This window comes from Triturus cristatus, chromosome 2_2, assembly GCF_964204655.1.
Source record: "Triturus cristatus chromosome 2_2, aTriCri1.1, whole genome shotgun sequence".
Classification (NCBI taxonomy): Eukaryota; Metazoa; Chordata; class Amphibia; order Caudata; family Salamandridae; genus Triturus; species Triturus cristatus.
Window position 1 is genome coordinate 1,078,844,656 of NC_140582.1, and position 27,466 is coordinate 1,078,872,121.

The 27,466-nt window shown below is 45.1% G+C and overlaps 1 protein-coding gene across 11 annotated transcripts in view; it reads left to right on the plus strand.

The window, feature by feature from the left end:
- CTBP1 (C-terminal binding protein 1) overlaps positions 1-27,466 on the plus strand; it is a 2,306,313-nt gene that overhangs the window by 2,218,788 nt on the left and 60,059 nt on the right. For all 11 annotated transcript variants that reach the window (XM_085642592.1, XM_085642594.1, XM_085642593.1 and 8 more), the window contains one exon: positions 19,913-20,043. In XM_085642592.1, coding sequence (XP_085498718.1) covers positions 19,913-20,043 — 131 coding nt within the window. The remainder of the gene's footprint in view (positions 1-19,912; positions 20,044-27,466) is intronic.

Here is a 27,466-nt window from a genome sequence, read left to right on the forward strand (position 1 = left end):
GATCGACAGTTTGTACTGTAAAAAACGTATGTTGGCGGCACGTTTTTACGTAGCAGTTTGCATTTCCTGTGTCTCCTAGATGGATCGGGGTAAACGGTGGTGGATAGATTACATTCGGAGCACACATGAATTCCAACTTTGTGAAGGTTGAACAAAGAGCACTTCAGATTGAGGTTGGGGCGCAACGCTTTCAAAGCAGAGGACGTTCTTACCAGCCTAGAGGGTGTAGTTGGAGTAGGAGCCTCTGCCTCGTGCCCCGTCCTGGCACAGACGGGCTAGTCTTTGGCGTGTCTTCGGCGTGCTGATGGTGTGCCCGCTGCGCTCGACCGCTGCGCTGTCGAGTAGTGAGCATGATAAAGAGGGGATAGAGGAGTGGGCGTGGCTACGTGGGTGGGCGTGGCCCCGAGTCACGTGGGTGCAGAGACGCTGAGAAAGGGATTTTGTCTTCCCCCTCGGCGCAGTTACTGCAAAAGGAGCCAAGCCGCTGACTCAAAGTAAGTGTTTAAGTCTTTAAAATAACACAAGAACACAGTGCAATTTAAAAAGGTAACAAAAACACACAAGTCTAGCAGCATATAACAGACACCCCGGCTTCCGCCTCAGGGTACTACGCTGGTCAACACCGGCTTAGAGCGCGCACGGCGCTTATCTGCTTCCTGGAGTGGGCGTGGCTACGTGGGTGGGCGTGGCCCCGAGTCACGTGGGTGCAGAGACGCTGAGAAAGGGATTTTGTCTTCCCCCTCGGCGCAGTTACTGCAAAAGGAGCCAAGCCGCTGACTCAAAGTAAGTGTTTAAGTCTTTAAAATAACACAAGAACACAGTGCAATTTAAAAAGGTAACAAAAACACACAAGTCTAGCAGCATATAACAGACACCCCGGCTTCCGCCTCAGGGTACTACGCTGGTCAACCAGACGTGCCAAGAAGTTCCTCTCTGAACCAAAATACAAGTAACCCAAGTACGGTTTTGCCCAAGTTGGAGTTCACCAGATGGGTGCAGCTTCATTCAATTAATGCAGTGAGCATGGGAACCACGTCTAGGCATACCCGTTGCCCTTAAGACATCGCACAGAAGTATACAAAAAGTGATAGGTGAGATGCCCCAATTTGGTCCCAGCCACTGATAATTACTCTGTCCATCCCAGTCCATCGTTTGGGGCGAAACCAGTCTGGGAATTTTGTGGAGGGGCCTCACATAGCATATTGAGACAGACTATTACAATGAGGAACATGGTCCTCACTGATTTGCATAAGGTGGGCCTTTGTCTTTGGCATTTCGGGCAAGAAACAATGGGCATTTTTGTGGCCTGAGAGATTGCCAGTGGCTGAGAATAATTCAAGCATTCAATCCACATTTCCGGCTGAGAAACACAATGGACAATTCACCCCAAACATTTTGAATACCTCTTCAACAATAGCGTTGGTGTCTGCTTTATGGTGACTCTGCACCGGACGGTAATGTCAAGTTCGGAAAGTCCGTATGTAAGGTGCTATGCTGTGGACCGAGACAATTAACATACTGACTAAACTTTGTTTGAGCTGATTTTTCACTACCACTCATACAAATTACATTGCAATAGAATATATAAAAACAGCCTTTGTGTTTAGTAGCACTGAAAATGTCAGTCTGTAATAAATGTTTTATTTAGTTTCATGATGGCAACCACACTGTCATGAGAATGTGGTTGACTTCTTCTTTGAGTGTCATTTCTGTCCTCCTTCTTTTTCCGGTTTGCTATTTTAGAGAAATGCCATGAAATTACCTCTCATTGTGTATCATTAGGGAATGTCAGTCTGCCTGTGTGCAATGTCTTACTCAGTTTCAAGATGTTCACCCCACTGTCATGAGAAAGCGGTTGACTGATGCTGAAACGGTTATTTCTCTCCTGATCCATTACCTATTTGTCACTATAGAAAAATGACATGCTGTGACTGCATAAATATTGATGTGATAATTAGCTCGGTTAGTGATTGACATGAAGAACGACCAGCGATCCTTTAGGAGTCCTCCAATTTGCTGCCTGTTGCTCTGCTGGAACTGAAGAGTGAATGTATGCTTCCTAGCGGTGGTGATATCTTGCTATTGTTGGACATAGTGCTTTATTTCTCCGCTGGGCATTCTTTGCCTCACAGAGCTCAGGTGCACTTGACAATTAAAGAGGAAACGCTACAAACCTTATTTGAACGATCAATAAAACAGCCACTGGTTGGCACATGGGCTGATCAACGTGTCAGTGTCATAAGAAACGATGTCTGAGAGAGACTGACCTCAGTGTATTGATAAGATAAATTCTGAGACGTCTAACTGTCTGTAACCAAACCAATTTCAGTTTTTTAACGGGGCGTGGTCTCTTCTGTGACACACTCCACTCCCACAGAGGAGCCAGTAGCGCTTAGCAGGCAATTGCACATTGTTTCACTCACAGCTTAGATGGAAGCAAAGTGTAATAACAATTAGCATACAGCCTATCAAGTATAGTTAGGAAGTATGGGGTAGGCTCTTTTCATTTTGCTTTCAAAACCTTTTTTAGGCCGTGCCTGAGTCAGCGCGCATGCGCTGCTCTGCGAGACTTGTTGTAGTGGAGTATGTAAGAGAAGCCCCGCCCACTCTCCACTGATATTTTTCATTGGCTCGTGTCATTGTCCTTCGTAAACGCTGGCTTGACAGTTGTTGTTACGGTTGTTAGTCCCTCATTGGTACCACCTTGTCTGCATTTGTAAACACCCATGGCAACTGGTCCCTTTACTTCAAATGCGACACAGCATGCCATATTTAGCTTGTTAGCACTCTTTTCTTTAATGGGTTTATCCTACTGCGGGCACTGCGTGCTTTCGCCCCAATGCCTGCTTTCACTTTCAAGCAGCCCGGGACAATGGCGGCAGAGGTCTCGCATTTACAAGAGTTTGAGCTATTGCCATTGTAAATGACGATAGCTTAAACTCTCGCAAATGCAAGATCTATTGTATTGCAAATGCTTGTTTTAACTATATCTCCACTTTCTTTACATTAATGGCATAATTTATCTTTTGAAAAAAGTAACCGAAGTGCGAAAAGTTTGTTGCTCAGGTTCGAATTTCTCAGCGAAAACAGAAGACAAGAGGCGTTTGGCAAAACAGGAACAGTTGGTTTAATTAAACAATTTCGGCTGGGACAACAGCTATAGGCACGAGTTCTGAGGACTGACTCAATTTGTATTGGGTTAGCAAGCATCTTTTATACAACAACAATAAAAGTTTCCAGTGTACCATATATGGTGAGGAAGGTTGGTTGCTGCCTTAGAGTCATAAATGAATGGTCAAAAGGTTACTACAGGTGGGTCTCAATCGTGGGTACAGTGTGGCCAGTGGTTAATGTGTCCAGATGTCTTGCATGGGGCGTGTGTAATCACTACGTGTGCTAGGTCCTGATTGACTATGTGCTCATAACTTATTTGGCATCTGACTTCATGGTGTTTTCAGAAGCGCGCGTCCCCCCTCTGGCCATGTGTGTTTTAATGGGGGCAATCTCCCCATACCATTGTAATGTTGCTGCGCCTATTTGTGGGATTTATCAAGAGTTTCCTGCCCGCATGTTTGCCTGGCAGCTATGCCCCCTCCCACCTGTGACCCATCATTCGTTAATCCTGGACTTAAGTCGCAGAGCCTGCCTGACTACATAATTGTGTGTCGCGGTAGATGTGGAGTTCGGGACGGTGATTTCTATTAATAAGGACGATAGTTCATTTTTATTTATAAATACACCAGTATCCATATTAACCCCTTCGGTGCTCATGACGGAACGGTTCCGTCATGAGCCACGGTTGAGCTGTGCTCATGACGGAACCGTTCCGTCATGACCACGCCCGCGCAAGATTCCGTCAGCACAGCGGCGGAATCTGCGCAGCATGGAAGGGGTTAACATTCCCCCCTTGTTGATTCGTCAAATACTCTAACTCAGGCATTTGTACCATTACTTTATTAGGCTCCTGCTGTTCTTTAGGATTGCTTTTGACTATAAAGGTTGTTGTAGTTACTTGCATTCTACCCAATTTGAGGACTGCGTTTTTACAGCAGATGATCCCCAACTGTACAACCCCGCAAACCAACAGGAACACAATAATGACTGGCAACAGTGATTTACACAGACCTGATATCTATCGTGGAAGCCAAGAGAACCAATTGGAAAACCACTCCTGCTTAGGGGCACCTCCTTCTTCAAGCATGCTTCTCTGTAAAATATGCAGTGCTTGGATGGCAAGTGTCAGTCTGCCATTCCCTGGGATAAAAATGGAGCAGACAGCGCCAATCTTGGAGCAGACTCCTCGCTCAATTGCGGTCATTAAGTCCAGCATATACTGATGCTGTATTACCTCGAGGCGGATGGCTCGCATTTCTTCCTTGATCGAATTGAGGCTGAACTCAGTGCTGTTAATTATTTTGAGCATTTCCCACTTGGTTATGTGAAGCCAGTGGGCGTTGGCTTTTGTCTGTAGGGTGAAGAAGAGCATCGACTCCCCTGCCCCCAGCTGAGCCTCTGTGAGCGGTCTAAGCTCTTCTGGGATGTCCTTGAACTGAGCCCAGCCAAAATAGTCCGCCTCTCTCTTCTTACAAGCTCGGTGCAGCAAGATGTTCTTTTTCGTTAATGGGTGCTGGTACAACATTTACATTTACAATTCTGTTAGTTCTTCTCTGGGAATGACCAGGGTCGGGGTGTGCATGGTCACCAGGAAGCACAGCCCCCCTTCAACCGGGAATCAGTTGGGTGTAGGCGTGTTTGCCGTGCTGCCAGTAGAAATCCATAAGCGTGGAGTGCCCCTTTGCATATCCGGAATGTACAATATCGCTCCTCCGTTAGCATTCATGCTCATTGGAAGCGTTCCTTTTCCTCTGAAACATAAGGAATACGGTGTAAGTTTCCTCACAATCGGGTGTTAACCTTTCCCATCTAGCCAGGTGTATCCATCCACCTTGGTGTTCCAGATTTCCTGACATGGGTTAGCCATGCTTTCATTGAACCTGCCCCCATGCATCTTATTCTCCCTTTTATCCCCAAGCTGGACGGTCCTACACGGGAACTCTATGTCAGAAGGCCACTTGTTAAAGAAGACCGTCCCAGTTACGCTAAAGGCCACCCTCAGTCCACAAATGGATGCAGGAGCGGACGTGTATGTGCACTGAGTGGGGGATTCGCTACCTTCAAGAATCTCTTCTTTGGGAAGTCTCAGAGCCAAACAATATCTTGCCCTTTTCTAATCATCCTGTCCAGCTCAGTTTGGATATCCTTGGGCTCAGTGAAGAAGTATAACGCTGTTGAGTTCCTGTCGTATCAGGTCAGGTTTACAACTACCCTATGAGGTTCTATCTTGTTGGGCTGGATCCTGATCCTTATCCTGCATAAGTAGAAGAGAATTAGGCACTTTGGTTTTTTGTGGGCTACCTTTTGGGACAGGTAAGCCTATCTGCGCCTGCCGCATGTCAGATCAACGAACAGACATAACATGACGTGGCCGACTGAGGTCATGTGTTGGTACCAAATGTTATGTAAGAGGGCGCTATGAAGTGCATGTGAGATGCTAGTGTTTAGTGTAATTGTAGGTGACATACTAGAGGTCCCTAAGCTGGCTTTGTATTTCCCAATTAGTGGCTCTCTTTTCACTTAGTAGTTCCTTAATGGTAAGTAATTGTGGGATTACCCATAGTAGACAGAAGGTAGATAGGCGCAAAATATACATAACTTTTGTTGTGATATTGTAGTTTGAGGTGTGATTTCCTTCAGAGCCAACTGTGCTCTTCCGGTGGCTGTGTTTCTTCTGCCCAATTGGAAAATATTGGTGGTATTTAGTTCATGGGTGTCATCGCCATGGAAGGGCTCGACTACATGAAGGAACGGTGCACCCACTTGGGTGTTAAACAGGACATGGGTTTTCCTCCTTCCATTGGCGTAAGTTCGAAATTGTCCCTTTTCTCTTTCTTTCTTAGTGGAGGTTGACGACATGTGACGTTGGTGCCCTTTTGTTGTCTTCTCTGTTTTGAAAGAACTTTGTTGATAGTTTACTCCAGAAATTACACATGATCCATAATTAATGGTTTTCGGAGTCCCTGTATTTTACCCTTGGGGTGTGATCTCCATTAGTTGCGATCTAGTGAGGCACTGGAAGGTGACCCCTGTTGGGTATGTTTTAATAATTTCGGGGAGCAAGGGTGAATATTAGTTATCTAGCTATTGAGCCCCTACCCGCCAATAGTAGATGCTTAGATTGGGGAGGGATAAAATTGTGGCTTTTAGTCGGAGTCCTTGGGTGATACTAGTTTTTTCACATAGACACTTTGCCTGGTGGCTATAGATCCGGTTGCTGTGTGGCCCTTTCAGTAGTTATTTTCTCAGCTGAGGGCTACATGTTTTGATACTACCCTCAGTTGCATTTGGTATGCCCTGTTTAGCTTAAGGCTAAAGGTGAGGGGAACATGTGGGAGAGGGAGCGCATTGACGCTGGTGTTGCTCATGTCTGCCACGTGCCGTGAACACGTTTTGGTGCATGTGCACCTTTTGTTCCTGGCCCCCGCCATTGTACCTGGAATCTTCTTCTTGAGCTAGCCTTGAGCTTTTTTTTCGTTAGTTTTCAGCGTTTCCCTGAATCTCATGTGATCTATTGCTTCGCTTGTCATGACTTGGAGAGGATCAGATGCTGCTCAGTGGCCCCTTTTCTCCCACCTATGCCGCATCGTAGTGTCCGAGGTCGGGGCCAACTGCTTTCCTTGGACGGTGCCTGCATGGTTGGAGCACCATTAGTCATTATGGATGGTATGGAGGTGAGCACACCCGGTGCCCTAATTTCATCTGGAGCTAGAGTGGAGATTTGGGATACTCCATCCCCAGCACCCCCATCTCCTGCGGACCACACCCCACTTTCCACCACCGTACTGGTGGGCCCACACTCCCTAGCTTGTAGCTAGGGTCTCTATGGTTGTGCATTGCCTAATGAACTGGTGCATCTCTAGTCGCTTTTTGGAAGGATGTGACAGGGTGACCGGACCTTGGAAACCAAAAAAACAGACAGGAAAACATAGAAGAAGACTAGCTAAATGTAAATCCGTATTTAGCTAAGCTAGTATTTGCCTTACAACACCAAAAACATGACTAGACTGAAAACCCGGGGCTTCGACCAAACCATTGCAAAAGTCTGCCGGGTGTTGATGAAAAACTGGGACTGTCTCAGCAAATCCAGGATGCCTGGTCACTCTGGTGAAACTACCTAATTGGAGGCTTGGACTCTACATCATGCTGAAGCCTTGTAGCTTATTGATCATCCCAGGTGCAGGAAAAAAACATGGTTCCCGACACCAAAGATTACCTCTTTTAACTGAAAGGGAGGCTACCTTTTGATTCGGAGACTTCAAGCTTTAAAGGGAGCTGTAGGGACTATACGTCACGAAGGAAACATCAACCCCAGACATAGTGCCCAAGAATGTGGACCCTATGTCTTGGTGATTGGAACGCGTCACTTTTGACTTTGGCCGTGGGACCTGGGTGGTCTTTGTTAGACAGTTCTGCACCCCCATCAAACTACCCTGCCCCTGGGGCAAGGCCAGCCAACCCTACCCTGGGAGATCAGCAGCAGAGTGGGGTTCCCCCCTGAGATCACCACTTGATGACAAACTTGGTGCGAACCCCTGATCGACATAGCTCTCAATCACACTGAATTTCTGGATACAAGTAAAAATGTGAACTTCCACTGTTGTCTTATTGGTCCTTTTTAGGTCGAGCTTAGACAGCTCTTGCGCTGTCAGGTGATCTGTTGTATGTACTTTGTGGAGTCTGACTCCTCCCACCGCTTTGGATTGGCTTTTGGCTGTCATTCAAAAATCATGGCCTGTAAATGGCTAATGGTTGGTGCATGCCTGACCTTTTCCCTCAAGTTAACTCCCATGGAGTATTGCCGCAGGGACGAGCAGCAACACACACACAGTCCCTTCGTATGGAAATCCAAAACCTGTGCATTCTGGTGCATTATTACTGCTGTTTGTGCCCTATCCTCGAGTGTACGCATGCTTGTCATTTAACACATGCGTACTATTCAATTTTTCATAAAAACAGGTATTTCTAAGCTCCCCGGCAGTGTTCTCGCGTGTGCATGCATGTCATTGTACGCATGCGCCTCTGCTCCCACCCCCTCCCGTTATGCTGTTGCCTTTGCTCCCTCCCCCCTCCCGTTGTCCTGTTGCCTTTGCTCATCATGTGCGCTGTCCAGTTGGCATAATGGCACACTGTAATTCGTACCCTTAAAAACCTTTTGCTTGCTGCATGTTTTTTAGTGTTTTGCTCTGCCTGAGTTGATGCTTTGCATCGTGCCTGGCACCTAATTTCCCCAGAGTTAGGCGCAGTTCTGCCTCTACCTGCTCCCAGCTTCATTACCCAACCTGTCCTTCTCTTCACATTTTGCAATCTGTTAAAGTACGAAGCACTTTACTTTCGTGCATGTTTTCATAAAATAAAAAAACTATAACTGCCGGAATCATATAAAGGTGTGGTGTAGGCTTACGAAGTCGGACATTTAATAAAAATTGAACGCAGTCGATTTTTACGCAGTGTTTTTATACTTTGCAATTGAACCAGGCATACATAACAGCAAGAGTTGGATACTATTTTTGGGCTTAAAGTTGTCTCTTAACTTATTAACTTGATGTCTAATCCGGTGTAAGCTAGCATATGTTGAAGGAAAACTTCGTCAAGGTGCTATGTTAAAACCCGGCAAAATATTTGACTGTCAGTGTAGAGCTGTCACAAATGAGTTCTTAGCACCTGTTTTGCCATTCAGTCTACAGAATAATGTATAGGTCAGCCCACCATTGGCGTGCTTCTTCACACTGCAAGAGGTGACCTATAGTATATTTGGCAACACACTCTGTATAATCCTGTACAGGTGACTACTGGAGTCCTTCAACCACGACACATACAGTTTTTCTGGAGGGCTCTTTTTACTTTAACCACTTGAAGACGCTGTTCATTGGCGTGATACATCTCTCCACTGCAGGAAGCTAGCTAAACAAGAAATGATTGTGACTTTTTTCCTTAGTCCATGATTCGTGTACAGGAATACTGGTGTCCAGAACTGACACCTTTTTACTTCGATCACATGTTTGGTTGTTGGTGGCCATGTACAGGCATTAACCCGCTACACCCCTCCAGACCACAAATTAGGCTGTGGCAGATTCAAATCAGAGGTTCAGTGTTATATCTAATCTGCTGATGGCTATTCATTCAGTCTGCACTTCAACTCCTTTCAGTCTGACTGAAAGATGAATCATATTGTGGTGGGAACACCGAAGTGGCGCATTTTGTGACACACGCATGCTGTTTTTGCCTGTTGAAGGAATCCGAAAGGTCACGCTGTCGCAACATATAGTTCTCAGTGTATTGTGACTCTCCTTTAATGTTCTTTTAGGATGGTCTTACATAATTTACCGTATAAGGGAGGCGGCATGTATTAAAATAAATCGCCATGCCTTATTTTTGTGAGCCAGTTTACCTTCTGTGATGCCATTGTGTACATCATATTTTCCAGTGTGTAATTAAATTAAGAAACGTCCCATTTGTTGTTAACATAGATCAGTGGGATAGTGGCACACTTAAATATTTAATGGATAGCCCTGAAAGAAAATCGGACCTGGTAGTTGCCTTATTTCCAACCGGCATAGCAAAATTAAATATGCTACATACATAGGGTTGGTTCCCTCATTCTCCTCTCTGCCTCCCTGTCTTGCTATTGTGCACATGAGAAACTCATTTCAACTTGTTTTAATAGGGTTGATCAGTTGTACAAAATGTCTTCTTGTTTGTCTTTAAGGTAGCAAGAATACTTATAAAACTTTAACACTTTTTTATTATAAATTTTCAGCATGCTGCACATCGCTCTACAACATAGCCTAAAAACATTGGCAAAGCCAATAGCTCTGGCTAAACACCTAAAAAGTCCCAAAGGCGAGACCTGTTGGCTATGCCAATGCTTATTTGGTTTAAGTTGTTGGGTTAATACCTTCTTGTGCTGGGGGTTTATTTTACTGCACATTTTGGCTCTGTGATTGTGTGGAGGCACTACCTCCCCACACTGTCACACCTCCCTGTGGGTGTTGTGACCCGGTCCTTGTTGCGTTGGGTTCCCTGTCTGTGGTTGCTTCCGCCACGTGCTCGCCTAATTGCTGGATCCTTGCTGCGATTGTGTGATGACCAGGGGACCTCCCTGTGACTAGACGTAGGGTGCATTCTGATTCCCTTGTGCTTGGTGCTGAGGAGTGACATTCTTGGAGTTTTGTGATGGCTGGCCCTGCCTCATTAATCTCTGTTTTTTCTGCTAATGGTTTGCGTTTAACCGGCATCTCTCTGCCCGGTGACCTGGCCTATGGCAATAGTAGCACTCCCTAGGGTGTGGTTGCTGCCAGCCTCCCTTTCCTCTACTGCCATAGCCTGTTTGGAACACACTGGGGTTTTGCGGTGGAGCCCCCATTGAGACTGGTGCCATCTGCATAGTTGCGGCCATCGCCGCCCTGTCGAGGGCAGTTTTATGCAATTTGTGTGGAACTAGTTTTGCAGCATCTCTTTAGGCCTGCTCCTGCTTTTCTTTATCCGCTTCTTGCTACTTTTTGTGGTAGTGGTATATGAGCTTGTATCTCCCATCAGGCTTTGTTATCTAAGCCAACTAAGCTGTCCAGCCCGCTCTGTATCTCGGTGGGTACCCCCTTTGTATGACTATTGTAGAGAAATTAGACTTGTGGGCCCTCATCAGTCCACAGCTGTCCGGTTTCTTGTCCCCATCGTTCCCTCATTGTATTCAAGGAATCGCTTATGCTTTTCTCTGGCTTCATGGTCTCTGCCATCAGCCCCCTATATTGTGGGCCATCAGGAAATATTTCTCTCAGGGCGGTCCGTATCCGGTGCTGGTATGAATTAAACACGGCCCCGTCGTGCTGGGTCTCTGTTAGTGTTATTGCTGAAATGTGGGCTTGGGCGAACACCATGTTTATTTGTTCAACCAATTTGGCTGCTTAACAGACTCTTAATTTTTATTTTTTTATTTTACGGAGTTTTATATAGCGCGAACTTGACCCGAATCGGGTATCAGAGCACTTTACATAGCACCAGATGCGTTACATGAGGACACATTCATTTTTTGTTAGGCAGGGGGAGATTAAGTGATTTGCCCAGAATCACAGGATGTTCAGCCTCGTTGCAGAGACTCGAACCCAGTGCCCCAGATTTGAGGATGACAGCCTTAGCCGTTAGGCCAACTCCTCTCCCCTATGGCCTATCGCTATGTTAATACCTGCGTTGTTCTTCTCGAAGCACGTAATACATTTTCCTGCCCCATACAGCAACAACTGTAACTTTGTTCTTTGCCCCTCTTTGTCTGGGCGCATGGCACGTATATAATCCTCTCCTCACCCTTTTGCAGTAGTGGGCACACCACCTGGATGGCCCTACGGGGTTATCCTTGATATAGCGTTCCCACCTTGCAAGGCATTGCTGCCTGTAGGGAAAGTTCCAGTTGGGATTTCCTCCTTCATGTCTGATGCAATCCTCCGCTACTGCGATGTCCGCGGGCTCTAAAGATCCTTCCCTAGGCTAAGACCGGTCATATTGGTCCCTCTCCCAGATCGCAAATCGGGCACACGCAACTCTTGCCTTCCTCTTTTGCTATTATCTACGTGGGGGTAGGTCTATTTTTGCCGTGCACTTGTGTGGAGCGGTGTGTATCCTCGTCGCTGCTCTCCTTGTGTGCACGTAAAAGTGGCATCTTGTTATTCCTACGTCACAGGTGGGTGAGCACCAGACTGCTTTGATCCCTGATTTCTTGGTCAGCCTTTCTCCTTTGATGAGTGCATGGTGCGACTCTGAGCCCTGCTAATAGCCTTTCATCTACCTCCGTTTTGTCCCAGCACTGCCCCTTATACCTATCTCCTCTTTCCTTATGTGAGGAGCGCGATGTCCCGTGCTTTTGGTCTAATTCCTGGTCAGGTGTCCTTTCCCTCTCGAGCAGGCACTCACGCCTCCCTTCGTCGCGCTGTCTGGCCTGTCTCTTTTGCTCTGAAAAACGCGCTGTTGTTGTTGACCTGACATTGCTTTTGAGTTTACCCTCCGTTTCCTCCTCAGCCACCTGGGCAAATCCTGAAGCCCCACTCGTCATCAGTCCCCGGGGGACTGGGGCTCCCTTCCTCTCCAGAGCTCGCTCAATCACTGTCGAGAATCACCACAAACTTCTCTGACACACGCTTACACTCACCTGACCCAGTGGGAATGTGTATCCTACCCGTTTTTGAGGTGTAGCATGTCTTGTGTGGTGGACGGGGAGTCGAGCTGGGGGAGCGGGTGTGAGCACGTCTATCATTGCTTATGGTTGAAGAGGTGCTAACGGTTTATTTGCTAACTGCATTGTAGGGCTATTGCTCTTGGCCTCTTCGAAGATGGCCCATAATTCTAATAATGCCTCGCTCTTGTTTCTCTTTTGACTTGCATATTTGGTTTTCCGATTTGTTTTAGTGTGCTCAGTTATGTTTGTGTTAAATGTTCCCTCCTTAAGCCAGGGAAATGTGTATACCTTTGTGTGTAAATGTCACTATTTGCAAAAATTATTTAGTATTTTTATCTGGTTGGGGAACCTAGTTTTCATGTGCTTTAGTGAGGAATCCATGGCAATTTAGTAATTCGGCAAATACAATTCAAATGACTTTTTCCTAATTGGTTTGTCAAACCGTAATTTGTACGCGGTACACTCTTACAATTTTACTTACTATAAGCTCAGCGCTTGCTATTTCTTACATAAACAGTTCAAACTAGCATTTACATGGTGCTCAGGTTATCTTTTTGCTCTTTTTCCTAGTTTCCTCAAGCAAAAGGAGGGAAAGAAAGGCTTTAGATAATAATAGACAATCTTATTATCATCACAGGTCCAGCATACATGCCCGTCAATAATGGAAACAAAAGGGTATGCAGTTCCTAAAGTACGCGCAAGGTGTGTTAGATTCACTGAGAGGTACCAAGGTGGGGGTGAGGAAAATAATGTGAAGGACAGGAGTCAGGTTTACTCCTTTTTTTGGAAAAGAAGACCCTCACACACCCAACAAGCGGGTGTCTTGCTTCATCACCGGGTCTTTGCTCCTTATCGGGCCGGCAGGTGCAATGCCCGATCAGGCACCCAATGGGGCCTCCCTAGCGGAGATCTTTATTTCCAACGCTGGTGAATACGGTGTGTGTGGAGGAAAGATATTAATCACAATAGTGAGTGTAGGTGCAAATGAGATGAGGTATGGTGTGTTAAAACAGGGGTAGGTGATCCACTAAACAATTGTAATAAAGCATGGTCACCATCCTGATTAAAACAAAAAATAATCCGCACATGTCTCACCTTAAGCTATGTGAGTGAATGTGCTAGGGGGATCAATAGGTCAACATGTTTCTTGCCTTAGATTATATTAAATGGCAATTCTTCAGGACCGGGGAAGTGTACGGCTACCTACACCTTTTTGGTGGTGCCCACAACCTCTAAGAGGTAACAGTGGTGGACACACGTACAGCACCCTAAAAATGTGTGGTACCGTGAATAAATGAGCACACCTGCGGAAAAGAGAAAATAACAGGTAAAAGCTTAAAAACCAATACATTCATAAATTCGGGTTGATTCCAGACAACAGTGGGTGTCAAGAAAAACACATGTGACATGCAAAGGTTATAAGCGATGTATGAAGGACATGTTCAAGACTAAGAACAGCAACACAAAAATAATCACCCAATTCTGAGATCAGTGTCAACAACACAGGATTGATTGGTAATGAGTAGTATGAAGAAACTCATCCTACTGGGCTGTGCTGCTTACAAGGCCGGGGTGAGAGAGCACTAGATTTTAGTGTCCTACGAAAAAGAAATTGAGAAAGACACACAACAGTAAGGCAAAACTATTACTGAGCGCTGTAAAGGGCAGCTTCACCAGAAATGATTAGCCCCTCAGGTGTGGGGGTTTGCCTGGGAAACCAACTGAATCTAGAGAACTAGATGATGGTCGAGGAGCCTGAAAACTGTGTGGTCAAGGCTGATCACGAGGGGGCCCATTGGTAAGTTGAGTCGCTCACAAAAGGGTGTGTCGGGGCCGGAATTAAGTCATCCGGCCGGGAAAACGGCACACATATAGTCGGCCTAAGATGTGCAGCCTGTGAAGATATGCGGTAATAGTGGACCAGTTGGTCGCTGACCCAGAGAAAATCGCCCCTCAGGGGTAGTAATGTGATCTGGGAGCGAGGTCGAGCTCAATTTAGAGAGAGTCTGTGCTGGGCGGCGAACCGTGACAAACACAAACACTCGGTGGCATGGAAGAACATGATTAAAAGGGGGCAATGCCGCGAACTATATCAAATCATATCAGTGAGTGGAAGGGTATTGAGCCTGTCAGTAGAATACATTCAGCGAACCCATTCAAGGAGATAATTGCTGGTAATCGGCGTGGTCGCATTGCGCACGCCTCGTACTTACAGTTCCGTTAATCTGGAAGCACCGTCCGCCTATAATCTCGCCAGCCATTGAAGTCTGGTGAGTGTATGTCCTGCTCGTTCCTAGTTGTAAGGTCACGTGAGCGCGTAGAACGCGTGCGTGGGGGGCGGGAATATCCGGTCGGCACGGAAGTGCTGAAGCGAAAAGCCTAGAACGCTGGCTTTGCAGGGGAGGACGGGCGACGCGCGTCAATGGTTGTTATGGCAACTAGTGTGCACGAGTGAAAAAATTCGATATAGACACCTATCGCAAGCCCTTTCACAATCTGTCTTCCTGCGAGTCATCGGCCATTAACGATCTGGCCAATGACAAGACAATTGTAATAAAACAAGCAGATAAGGGCGGGGCCACTGTCATCTTGTCCACGATTGACTACGACACTGAATGCCGCAGACAACTCAATGATACTAGATATTATACCCCCATCAATGAAGACCCTACCCCCCAGTTGACCAGGACTATTTGTTCCATGGTCTCTACAGCAGAATTGGAGGGCTGGATCTCAAAGAAAGAGGCTAATTTTCTTACAGCTAAAGAACCAGTGACTCCCTTTTTCTACTGTCTGCCGAAAATCCACAAAGGGACTACACCAGTGCCTGGCCGACCTATTGTGTCAGGCATAGGATCCATTTTGGAACCATTGTCCCAATTTGTTGACCACTTCATCCAACCCTTGGTGACCACTACCCCGTCGTATATCCGCGACACTACTGATGTCCTACGCCTCCTTGAGGGGTTCCACAATCCACAGGACATAGACCTATTACTGACCCTAGACGTTGAGGCGTTGTACACCAACATACCCCAACAAGCAACTCTCCAGGTCATCGAGGCAGCCCTATTAAGCAGTGACCACACGTCCATCACACCTGTACCATTCATTATGGAGTGTGCTAGTCTGGCCCTAACACAAAACTTCTTTGAGTACAATACCCAGTTGTACCACCAAACCCAGGGTACATCCATGGGTAGTACATTCGCGCCAAGTCTGGCATGTCTCTACATGTCGGCCTTCGAAGCCAGGGCAATCCATCACTCGTCAAACCCCTACTCAGCGAATGTACTACTATGAAAAAGGTTTATTGACGATATCCTTATCCTTTGGAGAGGAGACCACACGAAATGTACTGAATTTTTCACTTGGATTAACACTTTGAACCCCTATTTAAGATTCACCCACACGATCTCTGATACAGAAGTTCCCTTCCTGGATCTCCGTGTATGTCTCAATGGCAACAAGATTACCACGAGTCTATACCGTAAACCGACTGACAGGAACAGCCTACTCTTATTTAGTAGTTATCATCCTAAGTCACTAAGGGAAAACTTACCCTTTGGGCAGTTCCTGCGCATCAGAAGGAACTGCAGCTCCGTCACAGACTATCAGAAAGAGTCAGCGACCCTTATGAATGATCTTATTAAACGAGACTACCCCCAACATGTGGTGGCGAGAGCTCGCAAACGAGCAAGGAATAACAACAGAGAGAGTTTGTTGGATATAAACATCAAGGAACCTGAACAGTCCATTACTTGTGTCACCACCTTTACCCCTGACTCCAACAGGATCAGATCCATTATAAAGAAACACTGGGGTATCCTCAATACTGGTGACTTGGATTTGATGACCCCTAGATTCACATTCAAACGAACCAGCAATCTTAAGGATCTACTGATTCACACTAGACCTAAGAAACCTGCGAGCAGCTCACAAAGAACACTGTGGGATCTACCACCTGTCAGGGGTCATTACCCATGTGGGTCATGTTCAATGTGTCCCCAGACACGCATCAGCAAAGAACTGGCATTCCCCAATGGTTTGACATGGAAGATTTCTAGGCACACCAATTGTAATACATCTAATTGCATCTATATGATGACATGTCCTTGCGGTCTACCTTATATTGGCATGACCACCTGTGCAGTTAAGACCCGCATGTTGGAACACAAAAGTAACTTCCGGTGCGCCAAGACAAACACTAAAATGACATCCCACTATCAACTTGAACATCATGCCCCTAACTCATTTCAATGGGTTGTCCTAGAATCCCATCCACACATGTCACAAAAAACCCTTTTCAGACTCGAACAGCGATGGGTCCTTAGATTAGCTACGGATGCCACTGGTCTCAATGAGGATATCCCGTGGAGTATGCTCACTTGTTTTAATGAGGGTTGACTTCTATACACCTCAACACCTCTCTAGCGATCCGCAATTCTTTTCTGACAGTAATCCGTGCTTATGATTTCTTATGACATTTCTGTATTCCTTAGTGTCTACTTTTAATCTTGGGAACCTCGGATTACCATGACCCCCTCCAAGTGAACTGCATATCTTGGGTGCCTACTGAAGTGAATACGTTCGCAGCACCACTCGTGCTGTATCGAATTTTTTCACTCGTGCACACTAGTTGCCATAACAACCATTGACGCGCGTCGCCCGTCCTCCCCTGCAAAGCCAGCGTTCTAGTCTTTTCGCTTCAGCACTTCCGTGCCGACCGGATATTCCCGCCCCCCACGCACGCGTTCTACGCGCTCACGTGACCTTACAACTAGGAACGAGCAGGACATACACTCACCAGACTTCAATGGCTGGCGAGATTATAGGCGGACGATGCTTCCAGATTAATGGAACTGTAAGTACGAGGCGTGCGCAATGCGACCACGCCGATTACCAGCAATTATCTCCTTGAATGGGTTCGCTGAATGTATTCTACTGACAGGCTCAATACCCTTCCACTCACTGATATGATTTGATATAGTTCGCGGCATTGCCCCCTTTTAATCATGTTCTTCCATGCCGCCGAGTGTTTGTGTTTGTCACGGTTCGCCGCCCAGCACAGACTTTCTCTAAATTGAGCTCGACCTCGCTCCCAGATCACATTACTACACCTGAGGGGCGATTTTCTCTGGGTCAGCGACCAACTGTTCCACTATTACCGCATATCTTCACAGGCTGCACATCTTAGGCCGACTATATGTGTGCCGTTTTCCCGGCCGGATGACTTAATTCCGGCCCCGACACACCCTTTTGTGAGCGACTCAACTTACCAATGGGCCCCCTCGTGATCAGCCTTGACCACACAGTTTTCAGGCTCCTCGACCATCATCTAGTTCTCTAGATTCAGTTGGTTTCCCAGGCAAACCCCCACACCTGAGGGGCTAATCATTTCTGGGGAAGCTGCCCTTTACAGCGCTCTGTAATAGTTTTGCCTTACTGTTGTGTGTCTTTCTCAATTTCTTTTTCGTAGGACACTAAAATCTAGTGCTCTCTCACCCCGGCCTTGTAAGCAGCACAGCCCAGTAGGGTGAGTTTCTTCATACTACTCATTACCAATCAATCCTGTGTTGTTGACACTGATCTCAGAATTGGGTGATTATTTTTGTGTTGCTGTTCTTAGTCTTGAACATGTCCTTCATACATCGCTTATAACCTTTGCATGTCACATGTGTTTTTCTTGACACCCACTGTTGTCTGGAATCAACCCGAATTTATGAATGTATTGGTTTTTAAGCTTTTACCTGTTATTTTCTCTTTTCCGCAGGTGTGCTCATTTATTCACGGTACCACACATTTTTAGGGTGCTGTACGTGTGTCCACCACTGTTACCTCTTAGAGGTTGTGGGCACCACCAAAAAGGTGTAGGTAGCCGTACACTTCCCCGGTCCTGAAGAATTGCCATTTAATATAATCTAAGGCAAGAAACATGTTGACCTATTGATCCCCCTAGCACATTCACTCACATAGCTTAAGGTGAGACATGTGCAGATTATTTTTTGTTTTAATCAGGATGGTGACCATGCTTTATTAAAATTGTTTAGTGGATCACCTACCCCTGTTTTAACACACCATACCTCATCTCATTTGCACCTACACTCACTGTTGTGATTAATATCTTTCCTCCACACACACCGTATTCACCGGCGTTGGAAATAAAGATCTCCGCTAGGGAGGCCCCATTGGGTGCCTGATCGGGCATTGCACCTGCCGGCCCGATAAGGAGCAAAGACCCGGTGATGAAGCAAGACACCCGCTTGTTGGGTGTGTGAGGGTCTTCTTTTCCAAAAAAAGGAGTAAACCTGACTCCTGTCCTTCACATTATTTTCCTCACCCCCACCTTGGTACCTCTCAGTGAATCTAACACACCTTGCGCGTACTTTAGGAACTGCATACCCTTTTGTTTCCACTTCTTCCTAGTTTAGCATACACCAAATGCTTTAAAAGACAAAGCTTCAGGTTTGGATGTAGTCTCTTACCCACTGTGACGGCTGCTTCAGGACGGACCTCCGCCCTGCGTATTCAGCAGAACTTTCAATGAATTGCGGTGTCTGCCCATGTTTGTTTTTGCCCAACGTGAATCCGTCTGGGGGAGGTGTCACTTTCCTTTGGCTGCAGTCGGGTACAAGGTCCCAATCCCTCCTCATTGGCTTGCCAAAATGTTTCTTGGGTTCTAATTCCTTCGTAAAATTAGAAGACAAGAGTCGTTTGGCAAGACAGGATCAGTCTGTTTAATTAAACCGGAACAACGGTTACAGGCACGAGGTTTGAGGACTGTCTCCATTTGCTTTTGGTCTGCATGCAACTTCTATACAATATTACAAAAACCAATAAAAGTTTACGGCATACCATAGATGGTGATGAATGTTGGTTGCTACCTTAGAGTCCTAAATTAATGGTCAAATGTTTACTACAGGTGGGTCTCGATCTTGCGTGGGCACAGTGTGGTCAGTGGTGAATGTGTCCAGATGTCCGGCATGGAGACCGCATGAACACGTCATGTGCTAGCTCCTGATTGGCTATGTGATCTTAACTCATGTGGCATCAAACTTTATGGTGTTTTCAGAAGCGTGCATACCCCCTCTGGCAAGTGTCCTTTATTGAGGGCAATCTTCCCTGACCATTGTAATGTCTCTGTGCCTATCTGTGGGATTGATTAGGTGTTTCCTTCCCACGTGTTTGCCTGCCAGCTATGCAGCCTCCCACCTGTGAGCTATCGGGGGCCTAGGTTGCAGGACCTGCCTGACTATATACTTGCGTGCCGAGTAGATGTGGAGTTCGGGACCGGTAATTCTATTCATAAGGAAAATAGTTCATTGTTATCGATAAACGCATCGATGTCCATATTAACAAGTTTTACAAACATCAGTGATCCTATCTAAGAGAAAATAAAAGCAGTCAAGCTTGGTTTTTGCTCGCTCTGTTCTCAACTCGCACACAGTATCTTACACTAGTATCCAAAACAATACTGGCTGATGTACGGGCGCCATGAAGTTGTGAGGCCGGTGAGCAAGATTGAACACTCCTAGGTCCCAAGAAGTATAGAATGTAAGACTGAGGCAAATAACATAGCCAAGTGCTTTTTTGATTCTTTTTCTGAAAAGTTTTTTTTATTTTTTTTTGTAGATGAGACAAGGAGCTTTTCTGGTCAACACAGCACGGGGTGGTTTGGTTGATGAAAAAGCACTCGCACAAGCTCTGAAAGAAGGAAGGATACGAGGAGCCGCTTTAGACGTCCATGAGTCCGAGCCTTTCAGGTATTCAACTTATGTTTTAATACAATATTGTTGTTCTGTGTTTTTTCTAGTGGAGTTAAATGACTTCCACAATTGGAGATCCCTGATGGAGAATACATATTTTCATGGGTCCCTTCGATATAATTTTGGGTGGCGATATTATGGAGAATACCCCCATTAACCTTTGTCCTAAGTATCATTAAAAATGTACTAATAGCGACAAGCTTACCGTTTGCAATCTCTGCCTACCCTGCCACCATAAGTTTGCATGCTCTTTATTCAAACCAAAACATAGAAAAATAAAAATAATCCATTCTTGTCGCATCACACTATGACACCGAAAATGGCATAGGACGATGCAATAGGTAACATTTCGGGACTCCATAGTCAAGGTTACAACATCTTGTAATGCAAAGGTTCACAAAACACTCCCTAAGGATATTCTAGTGTTGTCTAAAAGGCAGAAACACACAATGCCTCAAGACAGTGTATCTGAAGTTCTTTGAGTTGAGTGACTAAGACTGTAGGAACAAAAGTTAGACTTGCGCGTTAAACACCTCAGCATTTTTGAAGCTAGGGTCAAAAACAAAAGACAAGACAAAAGAAATCCATCTTGAGTTTGAAAGATTATAATGAAAGATCATTAACAGTAGTTAAAAGTACTTTCTGTCAAAAAACTAAAATGTCACCTCAAACCCAAAGTGGCAGCTCCTTAACCTCTTCAATGCCCGTGACGAGCTGGTCTCGTCATGGGCCGCGGTTGCGCTGTGCCCATGACGAGACCAGCTCGTCATAAACCCCGCCCGCTAATGAAACGGCCGGCACAGGGCGGGGAAAGGGGCGGGCACTGAAGGGGTTAATAGAAAGAAAATATGTCCACAAAGAGAGGCTATAAGAGATCAAGAGGACAACTCTATATGAAAGGGGTGAGGTTTGAGACTGAGATCCTCCCTCCGCATTGCAACACGGACAGAAACATAGGAATAACCTCTCTTCTGGAGATGACTTAAGGCAGCCTTACAAATTAGAAGCAAGAGCAATAGGAATCCCGTTCCTGCTAGAGACTGGAGGCTGTATCTACTGCAGAGGAAAAAACACTTAAGCTATGTTAATTGGCTTTATTTTCAAAGCGCAACACGCACTCTAAACAAACCTCTTGGTGCTAAACTTCATGAACATGTAAATAACTGTAAACTAGCCTGCAGGAAGAACCCGTTTACGGTTCTGTGGAGAAGAGCCACTTTTTCAATGTCTTTCTGAAATGGAGAATATTGAGGAGGATTCTGTTCCATCTCTCTGCAACTCAGCCGATGCTTCCAAGTTTTAAAAATCAAGTCTCTTGAAAGATTGTCACACCAAGATTGGAAACACACCATCTCCATAATATCCTGTATGCATACAAAACCATGTAGGGTCTGACAGCTGCTGCTACACAGTCATGGGCAGTCATTTTCAAAGCTGAATAAGCTTTAACATTGGGACGAGGTAGAGGAACTAAGGCAACACTTCCAAGCAAAACATGTCGACGAAGCAAAGATCCAAACCACTGCCAACGCCTGCCTACACTCACCTGTCACGATAGGCCAAAAACCTTGCACGGGTGCAGCATCATGCTTGGCATGCTTGGCTAGGAAACCATTCCCAAGTGATTACCTTTCCGGGTATCATTTAATGAGTCACTGCCGAAAACAACAAGTTGGTGCCAGCATCTAAATGGGGGTAAGCCAGTCAACCAAGGCAATCCTTAGGAGACAGAGGGAGATGGCATACCTCAAGTGGTAATGCCCAGTCCAGGTCCATCACATTCAGCCGAAAGAGGGGGGGGAAACAAGGGATTAAATGGTCAAAAGTAAGCAATCTCTTCTGACAAATAACTGCTCAACGTCAGAAACCATTGCTATTGTTTAAACCTAAAAGGCAAATCAAAAGAATAGAGGTGCGGGAGGAAACACGTTCTCGATTACAACAAGAGGTTCAAGAACTGATGATTAAGGAGAGAAACCAGGGAATATATGCTGCATCATTCTTTAGACTGGAACAGGACTTTGAGGTTTATAGTCCAAAGGATTCCCGATGATGATGCTCGTAGTCCTTCCTCGCTGGTAGTCTTTCCTTGTTGAAAATAGGAGATTTTGTGGCAACAATAGACCTTAGACACAAGTACTTTTGCTTCGAAATAAATTGAGACTATCAAAGGTACTCAAGGTTTGTGACTGGACATCGGACCATACAGAGCTCAGTCGAGCCATCCCACGGATTGCCTTAGATCAGAGTGGATTCCAAAGTTGCTTGGCGGAAGTATGTTTACGAATTTTAGACTGACCTAGGTCATTCTGAATATTTCGATCAACCAGAAATGCTGAACAGTATGTCTATAAAAGCGCTAAAACTGGAGTGCCTAGCATTGCTTTAGGAATAAGGTTCTCCACTGAAAATCTTGAAGCATCCGTACTTAGAAAGCAGATGATTTTAACCACCTTTGATTTGTAACCTTATTTAGCAAGTGTACATAATGCTCAACATGGGTTTGTTTTGACACGATTCAGGCTGGACATTTTTCATCGTTTAACCAGCTTTCCTAACATTAACAATTGGTCATGTGAACTAGTGCATTGTCCTTGTGACAATTCATCTAAATAGTCCTCTATGCACATATTGTTTTTTTTTGTAAATTTTATTCAGATTTGAGGCACTCGTTAATTAAGCCACTGGTAAAGCCCTTAAATTTTATGCAATGTCGTCCAGCTTTTTTATATTTACAATTACTTCCAAATTTGTATACATGTGCTGTTTTATCAAACTTTTTATGGGCAGTTATTACTCGGAGGAAATTATTAACGTGGGGGAAGAGTACTGTTCCACTTTAAGCTGTATCTGTATCTTATCGGGTTTTTAAACAGTGTATTGTATGTTATCTTTCACACTGTATATTGGTTTTATTGTGTATGCTTTTATGGTTCACACTGTGATATTGAGTAAAGCTTATTGATTGGTTGACTGGATATTCACTAACAATTCAGGGTATTGCCTTATCTGATAAAGTCTGCCCACAAGTATTTACCAGATACCTAGCAGTAGTATCTGCCCATTTTGACCAACTGACCATTTAGGTTTATCCTTATCTAGATGATTGGATGGTAAAGGAGAATGTGTTCTAACAATGCCAAACTAGCACACATCAGGGTATACATCTACGTTACTTGTTTGGGTTTACAGTCAACATGAAGAAGTAACGTCTGCCTCTTTCAACCATGCCCAAGTGGTGATGGGTGTAGTGTGATTCTAAATTGCCTCTTAGCACAGAGCCTTTGCTTGTTAGCGGATGAGAACCCCCTGATAGATTAGACTATTGCGATTTAGAAGCCACATCAAGTGGACTTTTTAATGTGTTGGAGCACTATGATTTTTATTCAGCAGACATTATGGAAGATCTTTGAAGAAAAAATAGAAATAATGGCAGATTCTCCCAGTAGCAATCAGTTGGCATGTATTTGCCAGTGCTTATTGTGGAATTAAGTAGCTTTGAGGCAGATGAAATATTTTAATCGAAGAGAACCATGAAAATTAGTTTACAGCAAATTAATCACCATTCTGCAAACAAGGAAAAACTGAAAGTACTTTAGACAATGTCGGTAGTTTCTTTTTTTTATTAAAATACTTTGATTTTCACAGGTATGCAGAAGGCATATATATTTGGTTAAGCGAGTGTGTCATAGTTTACATGTGCATATAGGGCTTTATGCGCCTTTATGGGCACCATTAGGCCAACCAGGCATCCATTAGCAGAAGAGAAAAGCACAGGCTAAGAAAGAGGAAAAGGAAAGAAGCAGTAAGGAAGAGAGGATAGGGGAGCACAGTTTGACGGTCCCAATTTTTATACAGGGGAGCATTATTGGCGACTTTACATACTTGATGTTCTGGTACATATGATGAACAGTTCACTTACATATCATAATACAAGTGTAACGGCAGTGAGGTCACCGGTTATGTGCTCTTTTAGCAAGGGCTTTGTTCATGGGGGTTCATAAGAGTCTAGAAACGTGTCCAAGGAATTCCACATCGCCATCTGCCCGTATTGTCGTTAATGGATCCCTACCGGATCCTTTCAAGCTACAACAAGATACTAGACAGGGTTGCCCACTATCCCCATCCTTATGCTTGCTAGCATTGGAACCCCTCATCAGGGATATCAAGGCAGATATTAAAATTAAAGGGGTGGACATCAATGGCGTCCAAATAAAATTTGCCGCCTACGCAGATGACATACTAATTGTAACAGAACAACCAAGGGCTTCAATCGATGCCCTGATAAAGACACAATCACTAAATACTCCAGCCTCTCAGGGTACAAACTCAGCAGAGACAAATCAGAACTGAAACCATTAAACATCTACTGCACGAGAAGATACCCTGGGAGAATCGGGGTTAACATGGCAAACAGGATACATCAAATACTTAGGCATTGAATTTGGCAACAACGTGATAGATACACCAGAACGAGAAATCACTAATAGGGAAAATAAAGGAGCTGCTGGAATCTTGGTCACCAAAATTCATTACATGGTGGGGCAGAATCGAGACTATCAAAATGATGGTCACCCCGATGGTTAATGTTGGTAGTTTCATAGCAATGTTATGACCTAAAGGTCATAACATTGTTCCTACTTCATTGACTGCCATTTATTTTAACGCCCGCTCTATTTCTAAACATGCTCTGGACGTGTGGGATCTTCTGACTGACATAGACCCAGACATCTGTTTTATTACTGAAACCTGGTTACATGAGCATTCTTGTCCTGACCTATATGTGGCCCTTCCCCCCCCCGAATATAAAACTATTCGAATTGATAGAAAGGAGAAAAGAGGGGGTGGGCTACTTATCATATACAAAGGAGTTTTTACTATAAGCGTCTTGGACTCTGTATCTTGTAGCAACATTGAAATCTGCTCCTTTAAAATTGTCGGTCTTTTAAATGGCTCCTGGAGAGGAGCCCTGGTCTACCGCCCCCCTGGCTCAAAGGGCAATTTTTCCGACCAGCTAGTCGAAATCATCGCCCCTCATGTTTTAGCCTCAGATAAATTCCTGCTTATTGGGGATTTTAATCATCACACGGAATTACTTGCCAATCCTGACACAGATAAACTACTCTCAGATATGAGCTCCCTTGGTCTAGGCCAATTGGTGACCGGGCCTACCCATTGTGCTGGTCATACGCTTGACCTCCTATTTACTAATGTACTGGAACTGACTGTCGAAACTCCAGTACCATTAATATGGACAGATCACCACCTATTGAAATTTACCATCCCCTCCGTACCTAATAAGATATCTCATCCGGATAATGAGCCCGTATTTCGCAGACCCTGGCGTAAAGTCACCACTCCACTTTTTAAAGATAATTTCTGCTTTTATCCCCTAAACCCCGAAACGAGTGTTGACTACGATGTATTACAACTAAATAATGCTATCGTAACCACTCTAGATTTAATTGCTCCGGTACAGAACATTAGGCCCAAGATCAGAAACTCCCCTTGGTTTACCGATATACTCAAGGCCACTAAACGTTTGTGCCGTACCGCAGAAAAATTGTGGAGGAAAACTAGAAATCTCATTGATCGCGACAACTATAAAAAGATGCATAATGGTTTATGCTCGACATTAAACTAACTAAAAATCATATTTGGTCAATAGGATAAATATGGCAGAGAATTCCTCAAAGGAGTTATACCATATCCTTAAAGAATTCACAACCACTACCAACGCATCCACGGCGCCAGTCTCTCAAATGTGGATGGATTCCCTCTCAGACTTCTTTGAGGCCAAAATTATGAATATCCATCATACCTTTCCGCCTACCCCTGCACATACTGACACTGACCTGGAAGTACTCACTCATACTTCACTGAGCTCAGGTGACCTCTTACTGAATTTTAAGGAATGTGACCTTAAGTCGGTAACTGAGGCCATCACAAAAATCAAATCTGGCTCCCCTGATGACCCTTTCCCTCCCAAAATATTCTCCTCATTGGCCCCTACAGTCCTAACTAGATTAGTAGAAATTTTCAATAAGTCCTTAGTAAAAGCCGACTTTCCATTGTGCTGGAAAAAAGCCAGAATTAGGCCTATTTTGAAAAAACCTTCGGCGGATCCAGAAATATTGTTGAACTATCGGCCAATCTCCCTGCTACCCTACTTTGGACAAATACTGGAGTCTTTAGTAAATAAGCAGCTCGTAAATCACCTTGAAAGCCATGACCTTTTGGATCCCTCCCAATCCGGCTTCCGAGCGGCACATAGCACGGAGACGGCACTGATTGAGATCACGGACAACATCAGATTAGCCTTGGATAAACAGCAGTCAGCCATCCTCATCCTGCTTGATTTGTCGGCGGCCTTTCACACCATCTCCCATCATATACTTGAACGTCGACTTTGGGAGATGGGGTTCAGGGGGCCGGCTCTAAACTGGTTTAGCAGCTATCTGAGGGATCGCAAAACCACGGTCCAGATGGGCAACATCTCGTCTAGTGAACGAACGGTAAAGATGGGTGTTCCTCAGTGCTCTATATTGAGCCCCACCCTTTTTAATCTTTATATGACCCCGCTGGCCGCAGTGATTAGGCAATTTGGCTTGGATGTCATATCCTACGCTGATGATACTCAGATCCTAATCACCTTGGGCCCTGATCCTGGGGAAACTAGGCAACGTTTTAAAGACTGTTTGATCCAGGTGGATGAATGGATGTCATCAAACCATCTCCAATTAAATGGAACTAAAACAGAGATCATGCTGTTTGGCAAAGCAGCTGATCATTGGACGCATGACTGGTGGCCGTCTAGAACGTGGTCCGGAACTTGGGCTTCTACATCGATAATAACCTGTCTATGAGTGGCCACGTAAAGCATGTGACCAGCACATGTTATGGTGTCATGCGGAGCCTGCGTAAAGTGTTTAAGTGGCTTCCTCTTGAGGCCCGTAGACCTCTAATACAAGGCCTTATTATTAACAGAATGGATTATGGCAATTCGCTTCTGCATGCTATTAATTCAGATCTCTTGGCTAAACTTCAGGTCCTTCAAAATACGTCCGCCAGGTTAGTTCTGGACCGTCCATACAGGACCTCGGCTCGTTTTTGCTTAAACACCCTCCATTGGCTCCCAGTAAGAAAACAAACTCTTTTTAAAACACTATGCTTAACCCACAAACAAATGTATGAAAACGGTCCCAAATATTGGCTGCAGAAACTTCGTTGGTACCAACCCTATAGGGCTCTGCGCTCCAGTGATGCTGCCCTGCTTACCCCCCTCAGGATTCATACCGTTAGGCAGGGTGGCCGTGCCTTCTCCTATTTGGCCCCATCTTTATGGAACAAGATGCCTAATCTCCGTAACATGCCTGATCACTAGGGGTGGGCGGAATTTGCGTAATCGCGTTACACAAAT